Source organism: Blennius ocellaris (genome assembly GCF_963422515.1).
Source record: "Blennius ocellaris genome assembly, chromosome: 7".
NCBI classification, from domain to species: Eukaryota; Metazoa; Chordata; class Actinopteri; order Blenniiformes; family Blenniidae; genus Blennius; species Blennius ocellaris.
The window spans coordinates 5850817-5867857 of NC_137656.1; the positions used below are offsets into that span (position 1 = coordinate 5850817).

At 42.0% G+C, this 17041-nt stretch overlaps 2 protein-coding genes across 2 annotated transcripts; one reads left to right on the forward strand and one right to left on the reverse strand.

Moving 5' to 3' along the window:
• Window positions 1–2903: 2903 nt before the first annotated feature.
• On the reverse strand, window positions 2904–10933 carry LOC308132763 (coiled-coil domain-containing protein 158-like). The gene is made up of 21 exons (XM_080499945.1): window positions 10838–10933; window positions 10680–10752; window positions 10147–10289; window positions 9802–9956; window positions 9590–9699; window positions 9213–9510; window positions 9063–9115; window positions 8584–8694; window positions 8359–8440; window positions 7588–7794; window positions 7225–7461; window positions 6927–7095; window positions 5831–5983; window positions 5404–5516; window positions 5022–5180; window positions 4617–4709; window positions 4365–4469; window positions 3824–3975; window positions 3501–3560; window positions 3249–3313; window positions 2904–3038 (listed from the first exon to the last, which is right to left on the reverse strand). The coding sequence occupies exons 1-21, from the start codon at window positions 10929–10931 to the stop codon at window positions 2929–2931; spliced, it is 2742 nt and encodes a 913-aa protein (XP_080356071.1). The 5' UTR covers window positions 10932–10933; the 3' UTR covers window positions 2904–2928.
• A 1096-nt stretch (window positions 10934–12029) lies between these two features.
• On the forward strand, window positions 12030–15518 carry LOC308131919 (cyclin-G2-like; the record flags this gene model as incomplete). The annotated part of the gene is made up of 7 exons (XM_080498812.1): window positions 12030–12167; window positions 12288–12425; window positions 12545–12795; window positions 12917–12995; window positions 13084–13182; window positions 13886–14088; window positions 14637–15518. 7 exons carry the CDS (start codon window positions 12030–12032, stop codon window positions 14746–14748), a joined length of 1020 nt encoding a protein of 339 aa, XP_080354938.1. The 3' UTR covers window positions 14749–15518.
• Window positions 15519–17041: the final 1523 nt, after the last annotated feature.

The following is a 17041-nucleotide window of genomic DNA, read 5'->3' on the forward strand; positions in this document are numbered from 1 at the left end:
AGGAAAGTAACTGAGCAGGATGGAGAAGAAGCCTCTATTTCCTTGGTAAGTGAGATTTGAACGTTATATCTATTTTCCGATGTTGTAACGCCTTCTATAAGAAATGCAACTTCACCGCACCACTGTCTCCGTAGTGTTGGGCAGTTTTATTTAGAACACTGCTTGACATTATGTTAACTGTGAGAATTCAAATACCTCCAAGTTGAGCTTCAGGTGAGAATATTGCCAAAATAAAGTGACTCCTCACAAAATTGCCATGAAGTCCCATGTCGGTACTTGTTGTATTTTCTCTCCTTCACTTAGTCTGATGTCTTTCTCATGAACATTAAATATATATTGTATTGCTACTTTGTTCAAACAAACTGAACCATAAAACATAGAAAGAGGTGAGAAACATTGAGGATGGAAAGGAAGAGGCAGGAATACGTGAGACAAACATGTTAAGACTACCTTCATCTCGGCTGCTATTTTAAATGACAGCCGACCTTTGTTATTTATTTATGCACTTAGTTCATGTTAGTATTGTGCAGTTTGATTTTTCTCTGGTTTATAAAGAAGAAAGTGACTCTTGACCAGAGTTTAATCTGTGCTGTGATGTTGTGAAACAAGAAACCAGTTAAAATAGCCACAGTTTACAAAGACAGATAAGAGTCCCTAAGTAGAAGAATGTTGTTGTTTTGTTTTTTAATTTAATGGTATCATAGTGGCCTCACTAAGTAGGAGTTGGAGCTGGAGCAAGTGCCATCTAGCAGAATAAATGGAGGCGATGCACCGGGAGAGCACATCAGAAGCTCAAAAGCACCTCAAATTTTGTTCAAGAGAAAAGTTAGAAATACATTTTTTTAATTCAAATTATACTCTGCAGTTAACATGCGCAGAATAGACACGGACGGTACAAGCATGAGCCAGAATCCTTGTGTCTTAGTTTATGGGTGTGTCATAAAATCTTGTGCTTGAGGGTAATTATGGTTCAGACGTATTGTGACCTCTTCAACAAGAGAGACTCGTCTGTCTGCTCTTCTGTCTTAGCTTCCCTGAGGCTGGGGTGATAGGTCTACGTGCTACGTTGAATTTGTATTTCATCAATCACCCCATTGTATCTATAATATTTCATACAGTTTGGCCCATGCTTGCACAGCGCGTAATGGTTTTCATCAAGTTAGTCAAGATCTCTTTGTCTCACAATTCTCAGGTACAAGGAGAGGCTGCGGACAAAGTATGGCAAACCTCCAACAAACACGCTGCTGGCAGTCAGCGGTCATCAGAGCTTTGCGAACCCGAGCTTCAATGACTCGTCAGTTTTGCTCGAGGAGCAGAGAGGTGCCGCAGCACTTTACTCTCTGGGAGGTCCACAGAGCTGGTCCGGTCAAACTCCTAGAAAAAGTATCCCTAAAGAGTACGCTTGCTTCTCAAAGCAGATGATCCGAAAGCAGACGCGCAGAGAGTACGTATCGTCTCTGGAGGAAAAACTCAAACAGCATCCTCTGGTTATGTACCCACATTACAAGGATCACATGACCCCAGAGGTAAGCTGCTGCATGCTGAATGACACTAATTTCATACTGTGTTAACATGTACTTGCATAACTAGATCTTTCTTTCTCTCCAGTTATTTGATCAGGTGCTGTCCATTTTGGATCCAGATGTGTGTGTAAATAACACCTACGCCCCTTCTACAGACCACACAGATGACAACGATGAGGAACAACGTGCAGGGCTGCAAAAGGGGGAGGAGAATCTTCTAAATCCATCATTGAAGTATGCCGGAAATGTGACTGGCGTCGCTGAAAACTAAGCTACTTATAATTATTGTTGAACTATAAATACTTGAAATTGAAAGCAGGAACATGAATAATAAATTCTCTATGTATTAAGGCCCTTTCGATCATTTCACAGCAGCCCTGATGGCCAAAAAAAAAATCACAATCTGAGAAATCCTTACATTCTACAAATGAGATCACATAGTATTAAGAAAGAGCAGGAGGCCACAGTGAATCACCTGAACACCCGCCAGGACCACGAGAAAAGCCGTCACCCTTATCAGGAAAGGTTGTGTCCATCCAGTAAGACCAGGTTTGAGCAAACAGAGCAGCTGTGAAAAGTTGCACAATATGACGATACGGGAAGCTTATGTTTGCCTCTTGCAGGGTGAGGAGACGATGTGACAGTGTCATCAACTTTCCTCATCAAGATTAGTGCTACAAATCAATAATGAAATCCAGTCAAAGCAGCAGGAAAAAAAGGACTGTGGTGAGAAAGTGTTCAAGCCAAAGGAGCAAAGAGCTTTAAACCACAGTAACTCCAATTTAACTTTATCTGTATCAGTCTAGGTCACAATGATTACTTCACTCTGGTTTGCTTCATCAAAATGCAGGAAGAATGCAAACCTTCAAATGTGCTCATGTTTACTAAATCTACAGTATGGTTAATGCAGTTTTTTGACGTTTCTGGTCTGGCTTCAAGTAATTAATAAACACTTGAATGTTGAAAAAGAAAAGTTTTATTGGAACATTAAATCACGATACAAATAAATAAATCATACACTTGATTTTCTGCAGATCTTCTGACGTCAAACTTCATCTTGCCCATTGTTTTGCTGCAAGGCAGAACGAATGAACTGGTTAGTTATTTTACCACAATAATATTTTTAGCAATTAGCAAAACATCTCAGAAACAATCAGTTGAACATAGTGTTTGTTTCATTTGTTCTTGATAAACTAATATCATTTAACCCATGATGTGATTGTCTTTGGAACATTTTTAACGGTTTTCCTCAAATAAACCTCACCTGTAAACAAACACGAGCTATTTGATCTATTGTTGTTATTCGATTAAAAAAAAAAAAAAAAAGTGTAGTATGATGGGCATATATTTTTAAATTGATGCAACTTACTGCCAGCAGCCTGCGTTAGGACATGTAGTGTTGCTGCTAGCTGGTGGGGTTAGAGGTGAGGAGGGAATAGACGGGTGACCTGCGGCCCGGGGAAAGAAGCTGCAGGAATGACGTGTACTTCACTGCACTACTGGATGCAGCGTGGCCTAAAAGAGAACAGTGTCCGTTACATATTTGAGTCCGGATTTGTTATGGCAGCAGCTTCTTAATATCTTACTCAGACAGCTTGAATATACAACCAGTACAGTGATGATCATGTGCTGTATTTCAGATTGAATGTTGCAGATATGACATTTCATTCACATGATGAGGCTTTTTAAAAAAAACTAATAACAGGAAAAAGTTATGAAACTCACTCTGATTGAAGGATGCGTGAATTGTGTTCTTGCTTGGCTCAGTTGTTCTCGGGATCAGCGGCTCACTGGCCAGCATACACACACAGGGACATGTTACATGCTTTTACACAGTTTGTCATTCTTAATGGTACCTTGTGTGTTGTTTAAGGAGCCAAAGGTTACACTGACCATGTCATAGCCTCCGGTCAGAGAGTCATTTAAATGAACAAACCACCCCCCCACAAAATGACTTGTTTTGGTCCCTCTCCCTACCTGCCACACATCTTCCTCCTCAGCCTGGGGCCAGTCGTTGCCTCTTCAGCCTCGTCAGCGCTTTAGCAGGGGGCAAGAAAAATAAGGTGAACATGAATATTGGGTGGCAGAGTTTCCAAATTACAAGGTTCCCGCTCTGTGCATTACAGTAGAACCTTTAATACAGTGTGGTCAGTGAATGCACCCATGACCACAGGCCTTTTATCCCCCTTCAGCGATAGTGACTAGTCATTGAGTAGCGTCACATGGTTATCAGGAGTGACCTCTTTTGACATAAGAGCAAAGCTAATCCTTGCAGCGTGTGGGAAAGGAGCCAGACGTACAATGTGATTCTGTGCACTCTCTCCGGCGCAGACCTCCTCCGGTGGGAGCCGCTGCTGTTGCCGGTGTGTGGTCCGTGGTTCTCTGAACTCGCCACTCCCCGCATGTCTTTGACGGGAGACCTGAGCTCACGGGTGGCGCTCCCCTGCTGTCCCTGAGATCGCGCGGGCCAAAGGAGGACAGAGGAAAGACGATGTGAATGCAGCGCTACAGTGACGGTGGAACGCTTGAACAGTGAAACCGTGGGACTGTCTTATGAACTCTGTATCAGTGACTATCACCAGCAGTCCATCAATCAATCAAAATAGTCTGACTCTGGAAGACAAAACAAACAGTATTGCACTGGGGTGTTGACATTATTTACAATCCTTCTCTTCTTGCCACAGGAATCCAGTGCAGTGTGTGTTTTGGATTTAAAGGTCGAGCAGATGTGCTGCGTTTGTGTCTGTGTTGCCAAAAAAAAAGGTTAACAGAGGCACTTCATGGGCGGAATCTACAGTGTGGGGGATAGATGAGACAGGGACAGAGAGTTCCTGAGGGTACCTTGATCTGAGGAGAGGAGGGGTGCTTGGAAGAAGGCGGGGTGGTGAGTGCAGATGATGTCGGGGAATCATTCAGAGCTGTGTTCAGATTTGGACTTTGGAGCTCCTACAGAAAAAGTTGGGAATGTGTCAAGACACACTTGAAAATCAACACTTAATTGCATTTCTAGATACACCTTGTGAGGTATGGCTAACCCAGTTCTTTTGTTTTATTTTTGTATTTTTTTAAAACCAGACTTCTCCTGGAATCTACCTTAAGGTCCAGGGCGTGTTGGAGCTTCAGACAGAAAAATTCTTGCTCGCGCAGCTGGATGAAATCCTGACAGTTTGCAAAGCTCTCTGACATCTATGATAAGACATGCAAGAAAAGAAAAAACAGAACAGGATTGATTAAGCTTCTTTTCCACTTGAATATCCAAACTTCCCTTTTTTGTTTAGCTCCAATGTGAGATCAAAGTAAACTGGGGGAAATTAATACAATAGATACTTTACATCTTTTTTAACCATATACTTCTGATAGATGACAGTAAATAAACACAGACAAGCAAATAACAAGCACCAAACGTTCCCTCCTTTACCTCAACATCACCATAAGTATAAGTTTCAGTTAGTCACCATATATTTTGTGATGACGTATAGAAAATGAAAATACCGCCACCTTGTGAAGGATTGCCTTCAGCTCGCTGATGTGCTCTTGTAACCGTTGGTCTTTGGCACGAAGGGCCTCCAATTCAAGAGTGAGCTGTTTCCTCTCCTCTCTAACCAAAGAGAGCTTCTGGAGCTGACGCTGGGCCTCCAGATTCTGTTGACGTTTCTCCTGAACACAGAGAGCAAAGAAATGTACTGTATATGTGTAACTATAAAAACCAGGATGGGGGAAAAAAATGAAATAAAATCACAATGTCTGAATTATCGTTCCTTATTCCTCTCAAGCTTTGGAAACATCTGACCTGAAAACCTGAGACTGATACGATGAATAACTTATTACAAGCATGTAGATTCCATGGAGATGAAAGGCAAACACTCTGAATCTCGCTCACCAGGCGCAGCTTCACTACACTCTCCTCCAGATGTTGGATTCTGCTCTGCATGGAGTCCACTTGATCTCTTCTGGCAGTGACTTCCCTCTGCATGTCCTGGGCTACCTGGAGGCCTGAGGAGGGGATAGGAAAATGGCTGGGACATGAACAAATGAGAGGAGTATCGGGCAAATGACAAAGCTTTAATTTGGGGGTGGGGGGGAACTGTAATTTGTCAGATTAAAATCTCAGACAAAAATGAAGAGCAGGACGATATAAAATACAAACTATTATCTGCTCTTCGAGATTTCATTAAGATTACAGTGATTCATTGTCATCTGCATACTTCATCACAGATTAGTAATAAGTCACTGGTTGTCTCAGAGTAGTTTTTGTCCACTATGCCTTTTGATGTGGTTACATTCTGAACGAGAAAAGTGGCTCGAACCATGTCCGTCAGCTCCTTCAAGCGTCCTCCGGGCGCCCCTGATCCGGTCCAGTTCATCCTGGGCGTTCCTCAGCTCACTCTGCAGTTTCAGCACCACACCCTTGTTCTCCTCCTGCTTGCAGCTGAAGAGCCTTTGCAGCTCCTTGTGCTCCTCTGAAATCGTGCCCACATAAACACATAAGTTATATCCACGTAGAGCAATACACGTTGAGAGACAAGCAAACACAAGCAGCGACAGAAAGGCTTGGTTGACAGTGTAAACATACCAAACATGGTTCTTTGCTTTCTTAACACAGCAGGACAAGAGGATCATTTGATTTGACAAAAGACCCATGAAGGCTGAACTCTTTCGAGAAACACCGCTGTGACCTGCACTCTAAATCCTGGTGAATGGAGAGACAGACTACAGACACTGGCTATCTGGCCTGAGATCCCACGGATGAAAATCATTTAATGCATGCAGTAAAAACAATATATTGCGTGCAGTTAACATATTGGTCCATATATCCTGGAAGATTAAAACCAGGAATAGCTGGGAGAGGAAGGTTGTAACTGCAAACGTGTCACTGAATAATCCAGAATTGTCTCAGATCCAAGAAAAGAAAACAGATCCATCATATGAGCCAAACCCTATTTGAGGTAACTGAACACTTTGATGCTGTTTGTTCAAAGCATTTTAGTTTAAATTCTTACTCAACCAACGCTGCACTATCTTTTAAGATTCAAGTTACAGCTTGTTTCCCATCATTCTAGTGACGGGAATGTTAGATTAAAGGGAAATTATTAGGTGGCATGTTAGTGTAGTGGTTGGCACTGTTACCTCATAGTAAGACCATTTATTAATTAAACCTTAAGGTTTTGTTTTTGTTGGGGTTTTTTTTTTTTTTTTTACAGCCAAAGACCTACTTGATAGATTAAATAGCTCTGGAAAGTCCATAGGTGTGAGTGTGTGCTTAAGCAACTGTTTGTCTCTGTATTAGTGATCTGATCAGTTGGAAGCTGCCTTTTGCCCTGTGAGACGAGGCCACGTCTCCCTCAGCTGTATGAATGCACGTATGTATGGAAGAGTGGAGGGCGTCATGTACGTGTAACTCACGGGTAACAGTGTGTAACTGCACACGCTGCAGCTCCAGTTGAGTATTGAGCTGCTGTTTCTCCAGATTCTGCTCCCGCGCACGCTGACTCTGCTCAGCCACTGAGGCCTGCAGCTCTCGCTTCTCGAACGCCGCAGCAGCCACGTCTGATTTGTGCTGGGCTAACTCAGCCTGATGACAAAAAAAAAAAACAACAACCCCCAAACAAAAACAACCAAGTCAGACCAGTATGACGGGAAGGGAAATCAATGGTAAGACATGAAGATGCTGTAGGTGTCATCTTTATTTTATGCTCCTGACCCTGAGGTGCTGAATCTCCAGTTTGCGTTGGTTCAGCTGGTTGCTGAGGAGGCTGTTCTCCCGGTTAAGACCGTCGACGGTACGCTTGTGCTGTGCTGCCGTCTGGATGCTGCTCTCCATCTGCAACCTCAGAACGCCAATCGTCTGCTCTTTGTCATTCACCTTCAGAGACAGTGTCTTTTGCTCGGCCAGCAGAGTCTGGAACTGACTCTGAAGCTCCTCCAATCTGGCAAGATACTGAAAAATAAAAACAACAGAAAACTTGAACCAACAATTAAAAGTAAATGTCAGTACAGTAGTTACCAAATCACGTTGCATAAGTGACCTTTGCCTCGTACACCCATACACACTTGGGTTCATTACCTGCTGGGTTCCCTGCTGCCTGAGCCGGAGTTCCCCGCCTTTGGCTCTCAGGAGTTCCTGGGACTGGCTCCCCTCATGGGCCCTTTGCTCCAGCAGGCGAGATGTCTCCTCCTCAGCGTTACGAAGCTGCTCCCTGGTTGATTCCAGCTGTCCTTTCAGGACCTTTACCTCCTCCCAGTGTCCACACTGCTGCTCCTCACAGCAACTCTGGATAAAGTGGGGCAATAGTAGGCTCATTGTTTCAGAAAGAGCAAAATACAATCAAGTGTCTTTTGCAGCGTAAAGAAATAAAATCTGACTGATGGAACTGAAACTGGCTCCACACCTCATCTCATGTTGTTATTAAACAGGTGATTGAACAAAGATGTTCTGCATCGCACAAACATGCAGACTCCACAAAGAAAAGCCCTTCAATCCTGATGTGAATCCGGGAGTATGATTAATGTGAGGCAAGATTTAACCACTGTGCACTGTGCAACGACCAGTATCGTCAGACAGTGAAACAGCATAGACAAAACTGTGGTCAGACATTAAAATTAATGAGATTATTATTGCACTTGAAGTTGGCTGAGTCGTGACTGAAGCTCCTTGGCTTGTTGTTGTGATTGATCTTTCTCTCCCAGGACATTACATAACTGAGTATGAACCGCAACAAGCTGATTGTCCACACAACAAACCCAGAACACGCACACACCAAAGAAAGCCTTCATCCTGGAGTATGAATCTAGACAAGATGCTATCCAGCCTTCATACTGACCCAATCATCTTTACCTTGTCTTTACGGTGGGAGATGGTTGATTCTAGATCACTGATGTGGCGCTCATGTAATAATTTCTGTCTTTCTGCAAGTTTTCTGTAAAGTGGAATTGGTTTTAGTTAACCAACAATTCATTGTAATTATAGTGAAATTCATCACAAAGAAAATTTTAATTTAAACATACACAAATATCATGTTTGCAAATCCTCATGAGTGATGATGATTTGTGAAATACTTACTTGAGCAGTTCCAGTTTGACAATTAAACTGACTCCGCTGTCTTTGGATGAACTCAGTTTATCGGTCAATATCGCCATCTCGTGGCCAAGGTGCGTAATAAGGTCCTCCATCCTAGAACGCAGCAATGTGCAGAGCTGTTAATACCCAAACCGTTGTGGATAATATAACGTGTTTGAAAAGTCTCTCAATATTGACTCTATTATTGTGAAAAAAGTGACATGAGAGATTATGGAATAAATTCTGAGATGTCATCTGCATCAGGTTGATCACATCTAGTAAGAATGTCAAATTCATAGGTCAGATGAAAATTTTAATTGGTCCCATAAGGTCATAAAATACATTTGTGATGCTTGGGAGCATTATTCACCTTTAAAAAAGAATCTATGGAATAAAAATAAAGAGTCTTTTTTTATTTTTAATCATTACAGTAATTTCTGTTTGCCTTTCACAAATTTGACACAAACTAAAACTTTTAATACCTTTCTTGTTGGTTTTCTTTGTAGTATTCATGAACCGTAGGCTGTTCTTCTGTCTGACATGAAAAATAGAAAACATGGCATTACGAATATGGGGAAAACAACGTAGTCAACATTAAATAACAAGAAAAACAATCAACTTCTGTCACTTACCAAAATTCGTTGCTCTCGTGCAGTTTCTGTCTCATTGTTGAAACTCCCACTCAGGTTTGCAGCCACAGATTGTAGTTTTGAACCATTTGCATTTTCAGCACAGAATATTTGGTTGCCTCCACGTGGTATTCCACAGAATGTATGATCCTTTACAGTCTCTTTCAGTGTTTCTACATCTTTTGCCTCATTTGCCGTCTCCTGCACTTTCTGGTCTGCTGACCGTTTGATTTTCTGGAGCTCCTCCAAGATGCACAGCATCTTTTCCATCTGATCAACATGTTTCTGTGACTCTTTTAATCTGCAAATAAAAAGACCTGTGGTTCAAATGGATTTGGGCCACTTTCATTTCACAATTGAAACTTTCTCTTTGTGTTCACCTCCGGTCGGACAGGAACTCCTTTTCCACCTGGACATTGTGCAGTTGAACCTGCAAGTTCATACGAGCTCCTTGGAGATTAGATGTTTCTTGTTCAGATTGATTTTGTGTCTGTGTTTCAGAAAGTGAAATAGATATATCACTTAACAGAATAATTCGGAGGGAATTAAAACATAAACAGCATAAGAGTTATAGTTGAAACTAAATGATGACCTTGTCCAGCTGCAGGTCAGACAGCTGTTGAAGACAGTCATCTATTGCGCTTTCTATTGCCTCCATTGATGGAGAGCTCATGTCTCTTTGGCAACACTTCTGGTTTAATTCATCCACGTCAAAGACCAGAGGATGAGCCCCTCTCTGCTGAAGTGCTAAAGGAACAGTAAGAATAACATTCACGCCATCTGCATAAAATGTTTTAAAAATCACTGCGCCTCTGCTTACCATAGATTATTTTAAAATCCATTTTGCTTCAAGTGTAGATGAATGATAATGGATGATGTTTCACTTTTGCCATTGTGCGTATTCTAAGTTATTGTAGATACCCAGGATTACACTCACAAGCAAGGAACCCATGACTGTGAGAGCTTTGTCCAGGCGAGCCGTTAGATGTGCATCCGAACCTCTCCAACGCCACTTTGGTTGCATTTTCCACCTCCTCTTGCAACAATTGGGTTTCCTTAGTGCGTCGGTCAAGCTCCTCACTAACAAGGAGTAAAACTCAAACTCAGCATCTTTCATAAGCCAATTCGTTTTTGGAGTGGCTGTGTTGGTAGAGAGGTGGTCCTTCAATCGGAAGGTTATATGTTTGATCCATTGGTAAAAGTAATTTCTCTCTGAGATTAATAAAGTATTTCTATTCTAGTTTTCATGCAAGCATAAAAACCGGTCATTGTCAAAACTGATCAAAGACAACAATAGCAAAAAACTTAACTCACAAGTAGGCTATAACTACGAGGAATTGGGTAATAACATTACAGATCTGCAAGATGACAAGCGTAAAAAGTGAAAACATCTAGGAATTGTGTTAAGAAGAAGCTAATGAGTTCATTTGTTCAATTAAAAGTAAAACAAAAGTAAACCAGTATCATTACCTCAGCTCTTCCAGTGTCAAACTCGTGAATCTCAGCCTGGTTGAAGTGTCTCTGGTTTCCACAGAGGGAGACGCTTTCAAGTAAATAAAAAGCAGTTGAGTTAACTGGACCAGACGGTATGCAAAACGTTTCGGTAATTGACACACTAACTTTCTTACCAGATGTTCCTGCTCCAGCTGTTTGTGTTGGTTTTACACCGTTGGGTGACGGGTCAAAGCGTATTCCGTCATTATTGATGGGAAGTCCATACATCCGAAGCTGAGAGGGCCTGACCGCCGATGACATATCGTTGCACTGATGAAGGTTCGTAATATAAAACCGCAATGAAACTAAGAAAGACAGAATTACGCCAAGCTAACCATACAAGCTAGCTCAGCAGGTGTCAACAAAGTTTCCCCACCATGGAAACAACATCCGTAGCCTCTTCAGCTAATTCCTGGCTGGCGTGAATACAAATTCATGTTGACAGATAGATAAGTTCGTTGACTTTTTAAATATATAAATATATATTAACAGTGGAAATTGGTTCGAAGAATTAAAAGTCTCTTTTAGCGCCTATTCTTTGAAATATTTCAACTTCCGCCTTTTTCCGCAGTCGGTAATGACGCACGACGAGGTGCATGCCGGTCAATGAAGTTCTCCAGAGGCCGAGACGGAGCTTGTTTATTCAGGGGCGGGTCGTCGCCTTTCAGCGGGGACTAAAGGTTTTCAACGCTATCTGGTCACTTTCCTTGGAGAAATGGCAACCTGAAAAGCAGAGATGAATAATTAACCGGCAGAACTGTTATTATCCTGCACATTGGCGGCTTCTGTACGAGGTAAGACCAAGACGACGTCTTGTTGACATCGGCTAGCTGAAGTAGTTAGCCAACACTGAGGCTGTCTCTCTGTTTAACGCCCTCTTCAGATTTATTTTTCACTAAACCACACATATTAAGAGTCTGGGAAGTTTTCTGTCTCGTTATTACTCATTGACCTCCTTTTAAAATGTGTTATATCGGGCCATAATATGGATTGTCCAGATTGACCTAGTTTCTATTTTTTGGTGGGCGTTTATCTCAAATTGTAAACATCCACTTTCACTTAGTTGTGATGTATTTTTTTTTTTTTAACGCCGCATATTTTCACAAATTTATACAATCGATTAGAATATAATACCTTTAGGGCAGTGTTGTTGATCATACAACAGTGAGCCTTTCTGAGAAAGTCTAGAACTTCTCAAAGTGACACCTGACACCTTGTAGGTGTGGTTTAACAAACAGGCTTTACATATCCTCTTCTCCTCATCAGACCTTACAGACATTCCCGCTGTGGATGTTTTCCAGGCTGCTAAGGCAGCGCAATTGAAACATGTTTTTTTCCAGGATGAGGGATCTCCAGGGGGTTGACAGCCTGCTCTTGAAAGAGTTGAAGACATGTTGCGCCAAAGAGTGCAACTTTCTTCCAAGAGAGGCAGGCCTGAAGCTGATGGAGGCTTCTTCCACAGAGGTATAACCCACTAACCCACTTCCACAGCTTTGACTTGCCATATGGGTCTGCTAAAAATACTTGTAGCTTCCAGGGATGCGGTGTTGATAGATTGTTTGTTTTTGTTGTTGCTATTTTTAGAATTACACCGGAGTATCTGCAAAATGCAGAGACAACCGAGTGGAAGAACTGTGGAGCCTGACCAGCTTCTTTGGCTACAGCACCCAAACCTTTGTTCAAGCCGTCAATCTGCTGGATAGATTCCTTGCCATTATGAAGGTAAGAATTTCCCTTGTGATGTTTTGTTCTCCTAACCACACTGGGCGTCACTTTTCTGTCAGTCTTTGACCTTTTAATCCCCGTGTGTTGACCCACTCATCCGTCTGTTATTGTGGCAGGTGCAGCCTAAACACTTGCCCTGTATTGGCGTCTGCTGTTTTCACATTGCTGCCAAAATGGTTGAGGAAGAGAGTAATGTCTCACCTACCCACGAACTCATTCGCATCAGCCAAAGCAAGTTCACTGTGTCAGACCTGTGTCGCATGGAGAAGATCATTTCTGAGAAGCTCTGCGTGGATCCCAAAGCAGTGACGGCCTTAACCTTACTTCACCTCTACTACGCAGCCTTCACGTGCCTCGCTGCTGCAAGGTAAGCGGTGCTGTTTTGTTCAACTTGTGGCTGTTTCTGATGTTTGATTGAGGCTGGTCAAAAAAGATTCTACTTCGGTTGCTACTGGCGGATCACATTAGGATTCCCTCTATATTTTAAGGGAGGAGATCCCAAGCATTGGGAGACTGGAAGCCCAGCTAAAAGCCTGCTTATGTCGGCTTGTTTTCTCTAAAGCAAAAGTAAGGATCGTTCTCAGGTGATCTTTACAGCCTTTGTTTTTTTGAGTGTCCAATCTGATTGAAATTACTTTTTTCCTCCCTCTTTCAGCCCTCTGTGTTGGCGCTGGCGCTCATTGCTCTGGAGTTTGACGCCCTCCAGTCAGTCAAGCTGGTGAAGATTGTCCCACAATTCCAAAGACTTCTGAAGGTAAAAAGAGGCGGTTATGACAAGTGAAGTGATGAGTCCGAGTCAAGATTAAGATTCTTCATTGCTTCCTTTAATGCATTTCTTTTAAAGCTTTATAGTATGTCTTTTATTATTAGATTCCTTTTAATTCTCTGTAAAGCACTGTGAATTGCCTTGTGCTTGAGGGGTGCTCCATAAATACATTTGCCTTGCCTTGCCAGAAACAGGGTTCTTGGGTACTGAGTATAGAAACAATCAAATAATAATCCACATTTTTTAGAGTTAAAAATAATATGTCTCAAAATTGATGTTAATACAGTTTCAGTATCTACCTTTTGTGTTTATTAAAATACCCATAGTTATTAGAATTTAAAGAATAACTGCATTCTGAGCCATGTATCCTTACAGTATTACTATTTTGGGTTCTTTTCTAATTTTATTTGCCAGTCCCATTTGGACAAACATGAAAAGCTGAGAAATTACTTATTTCATTATTCCTACCAATATTGTAGCAATACACTAGTTTAAAAAAAAATCTAAAATGAAATATGCTGAAAATGTATGACTTGGCATGACTGATGTCACTGTCAAGCAGTGACATCCAACACGTTCAGTATGTGTACCGAGAAAAACAGGAACAAGACTCAACTTGCGGCTGAAAATATTTGAAAGCTATTTCCGCCTGCAGCCCCTCTCACTTGCTTCCGTCTCGTCTCCTTTGTAGATCGGCGACGGCGAGCTGCTCCACTGGAAGGACCTGGTGGCCAAGTGCATGTCCGAGTACCGCTCGAGCGAATGTAACAAACCCAACAACAAAAAGCTTGTTTGGATCGTTTCCAGGAGAACAGCGCAGAATCTCCAGGCCTGTCACTTTAGCGTACCCAGCCTGCCAACTATTCCTGAGAGGAGCTGGGATGAGAGTGAAAGGTTAATAGTGCAGTTTCTTTCTCTTCATTCCACCGTTGTTTCTGACGCCTATCAACAAGACATATTATGTTTAAATATGGATTGGATGGTGGTGTAGTTGTTGGCACTTTTGCCCCGGAGCCCCCCCAGTTCCCCTCTGAGTTACGCTTCTGTGTGAAGTTTACATGTTCTTCCTGTGCATGCATTATTTTATTTTCCCCTGGTACTCTGGCACTTTTCCAAAGTCTGAACTGTATAAAGACAGAAGATCTATTAAAAAAAAAAAACGGTCATCGAAATGTCCTTAATTAGTTTTTTGAGCAGTTTTCCTCAGTACATCTTTCAGGCTTTGTTTTTGCATCTCCTTCCATCCCCTTTAAGACTTGCAATTAATTGATGATATCTATAATGAATCATTCATTCATTTGTGTTTGTTTATTAGATGTCTAGAAATTCATCAAGAATGATTTGTACATGTGTTCCTCATATGACCAGCAGGGGGAAGAAGTCATGTAACAATTATGAACGGTGTATAAGTTGACTGTTAATGGCTTCCTCTTGTCTTGCAGTGAGGACTCTTGTGAGGACCTGAGCAGTGGAGAGGACAGTCCGTGCGGCTCGCTGGGAAGCGATGGCGAGGGAGCCTTCTTCCCCTGCGGCTTCCTCGGCGACAGGAAGTGACGTGTCGTCCTGCAGCAGCCACACGCCCGTGTTTGTCCACGCGAATGTTCTCCAGGGCAGAGTTGTGTGTTTCGCCTGTGTGTATCGTATATAGTATGGTATGCCGGTTGACGGGTTTTGATCATTAAGTGCCTGTGTTGATTTACTTTAACCGTCTGTTTGGTCTGATGTCAAAGCAAACATATCGCAAGGATGCAAAATGGAAAAAAAAAAAAAAAAAAATCGCAATATTATGGCAGCTTGATGGCAATACATTTTGAACGTCTGTTTCCGAGATGTTCCCTTTGTGTTTGTTTGTGTCTGAGCTCGACACATTCCAGGAATTACAGCGAAGCACAAGGAAGAACTTTTAAGGACGCCGACCAAGAGTGACACTCAACTGTTTAATGCCAGCTAACACTTTAGCACATCCTCAAGTCTTTTTCTTTTTTTTTTTTACAACCGTTTTTATAAACATGAACAGTATTCTGCAGCTGTTATTGTGCGTACATATACAGCCTCTTCTAACGTGACAAACCATTTCACATCCTAGTGTGTGGAGGAAAAAAAAAAGTGACTATATGCATGGATATGTTTAAAAATGTTACAATGAATGCATATTGGTTTTTGTTTACTGAGATAAGCTTCCTGTATAAAAAATAATGTACATAACATGTAAAAAATGAGGAAAAAAAGTTTTGTGAAAGCTGCATAATGTTTATGTCTGAATATAATGTGAAATACCTTGGCAGGTTTAAAAAAAAAAAAACAACCTCCAAATAAAAAACAAGCTATCACTTTCGGGTCACTTGTTTGTATTTTAAATATCTTATGAGGTTATTTTTTATTTGCTTTTTTTATATCGGAGAATTTAAAACTGGGGGAGCTGCACTAAAAGAAGTCAGCAATATGAATAATAGATGTTTATTTACCAGAGCCAAGTTGAAACACTGATTTTTCTGGCTCGCTTGAGTAGTTTAAAAGCAGTATCCTCTACGTGCGCTAGCTCCCCCACTATTTAAAAATATACACACAGATATTCAGAAGGGGGCTGTGGAAATATTGAAAGGTTTTCTTCATTACACAATCGAATTAAGTAAAAACACCATTTCCGATTATTGGAGGATCCTTGAAATTTACATTCACTGTAGATGAAAACTCTGCAGTTTCGCTCTCACTGAATCTGTTAGCTTTAGCAATAGATTACTTTATTTTGTCCCCACAAGTGCTTGAAATGTATTTGCAGCCCCAAAATTTCTCTGAAGAACTTGCCATATAACCTGACCTGATCTTGGTGCATCACTCAAACTTCTTTATAAAAACTAAATGGCATTTAGAGAGATCAATAAAAGATAGAGGTGCAGTTCTGCCGCTGGTGGTCTGTTGTTGTGCGTAAATCCTTCCTACCTGACCTGCCAAAAAACTCCAGCATTCGGCCTGTTTGCACTACATTCTCTGCTGCACTTGCTTATGTCAGAACCAATCTGACCACTAGATGGTGCCATAAAGCTTGCCTTGTAGTTGATGTAATGACAAAACCGATGAGCACTATCGAAATTAAAGGAAAAACTGGCATTTCCAAGCTGTGCCCATTGTTTATATTGGTCCTGAAATATGCCCATGAGTCATTTGCAGCATGTGCATGTCTTCATGATATCTCCTCCTCCATCCATTCATCCATCGTATTCATAGGACACAACTGATCCCAGTCCAGCACAGTGTAAACATACAGTATACAATCAGATTCATGTCTATGGGTGGAAAGTGGAAGAAGAAGAATAGTACATCAAATGAATGAGAGGAAATCCATACATGACCCTGCATCATGAGTACAAATATTGAATTTATTGAATTATTTGTTTTCTCCTCTAAATGTGAAGTGACTCAGATTTGCTGATGCTCATTAGAAGCGAGATTAAAACATCATAGGGTTTAGGGACAGTAATCTTTTCTCTCTCTCTCTCTCTCTCTCTTCATTAAGAGACAAGCCCTGCTTTGTGCAGAGAGCTTCTGCAATCTGCAGGGAGGCATCAGTGTGAGCGAGTGAGAGAGGAGGGGGCTGTGTGGGGATGCTCTCTGATGCTCTCTGATGCTCTCTGATGCTGCTGCTGCTGGTGCTGGTCGGTGCTGGTCGTGCATGCGGCTGGATGCGTTGACACACACCCGCGCTCCATCTCCCGGATCAGAGCAGCCTGCGGAGCGGAGGAGGAGGCGGGCGGCGGCGGTGGAATGAGAGCGGACGGAGCCGAGGCACCCTCTGCGCGCGTGCAGCCCACGACCACCGGCCGACCATTTTGCGCGAGCATGTGATGCT